The sequence below is a fragment of the Olea europaea genome, unplaced genomic scaffold (genome assembly GCF_002742605.1).
Source record: "Olea europaea var. sylvestris unplaced genomic scaffold, O_europaea_v1 scaffold34603, whole genome shotgun sequence".
Classification (NCBI taxonomy): domain Eukaryota; kingdom Viridiplantae; phylum Streptophyta; class Magnoliopsida; order Lamiales; family Oleaceae; genus Olea; species Olea europaea.
In genome coordinates this window covers 32-1,209 of record NW_019253683.1, presented here as the reverse complement: position 1 = coordinate 1,209, position 1,178 = coordinate 32, and the positions used below count along the sequence as shown (strand labels likewise).

The following is a 1,178-nucleotide window of genomic DNA, read 5'->3' as shown; positions in this document are numbered from 1 at the left end:
TTTGATAAATTATTCATGAAAATACAAGCAAGAATTAAAGCATACTCGTCATTTAACGAGGAGTATGATTAGGACGCACAAAGTGCAATCCTTTGGATAGAGTAAGTTTACTTTTATTACACCATCAACAGGAGGTTGCACTCAACTCTCCTCTTATATTTGTATAGTTTATTCATATTTTATTGAAAATCAGGCATCAGCCCAGAAAATCTCCATCAACCCCCAGTCCCTCTTTGGCACCCCCAATGCTTCCCAAACTGCAGGAGAAGCGTCTACAATATTATTCGCGCACGGCGGCTGAAAATCATGCTCAGAATCACACCCCTTTGTAGAGTCACATTCATCCACGACCTTGGCTTTCACACTCCTCCCATTTGTATGAATAATAATGTTTTTATTACACCTTTTCACGTTATTCTTCTTCAGCCATCCGGTGGACAGCGCCACAACTTTTGTTTTATCAGAGTGGAATTTCCCGTCGCATTCTGAAGGCCCACCTCCATCTCCACCCTTTTCGAAGCTGTTTAAGGTCAGAGTCGCCTTAGTCCGCCCCTTTACCACTGGTGGAGAACACTCGTAAGTTTGGTAAAACTTGCCTTCTATGCAGCACTCCGAATCATTGTTCGTGTTGCATTGGTTTTTTGGGGGTTTCTTTCCTCTGAGTTTCCCACTAGGGTTGCATTTTTTTGCACTAGCCAAGGAACAGGCCCCAGAAAAAATGATGAAAAGGAACACCAGAAAATTCCTAGTGCAGAAAGGTACTTTCTCGCCCATTTTCTTTAACTTCTTCAAGTAAAGTATTTATATGAATGTTAGATGATTCTATGCTGCATTTCTACTAGAATTTATATAGAAAAAAAAGGTCGAACAAGACAAATTTTTTTAATTTTTTAATTATTTAATTTTTTGCAGAACAAACAATTGATGTTCTTGTTGTAATGTACATCACAGCTGGATATTACATGAAACAAGGAACTGATGCTGAAGAACTTACTGAATTCTTGTCCAGTATTTGTTATTTCATTGGAGTAATAAATTCCTGTTTTTAATCCATTTATGTCAATGTAATATACAGTAGAACAAATTCCTCCTCGAATATTCAGTACATCTTATTTAATACAATCCAACAAATACCGGATTCAGTGCAAGTTGTCCCCTGCAGGGAATCCCTAGGCTAT

The 1,178-nt window shown here is 38.1% G+C and overlaps 1 protein-coding gene across 1 annotated transcript; it reads right to left on the bottom strand.

Annotated features, from left to right (window-relative positions):
• Positions 1 to 74: 74 nt before the first annotated feature.
• LOC111386202 (putative ripening-related protein 1) lies at positions 75 to 774 on the bottom strand. Its single transcript, XM_023010656.1, has one exon. It carries the CDS (start codon positions 772 to 774, stop codon positions 190 to 192), a length of 585 nt encoding a protein of 194 aa, XP_022866424.1. The 3' UTR covers positions 75 to 189.
• Between the last annotated feature and the right edge of the window lie 404 nt (positions 775 to 1,178).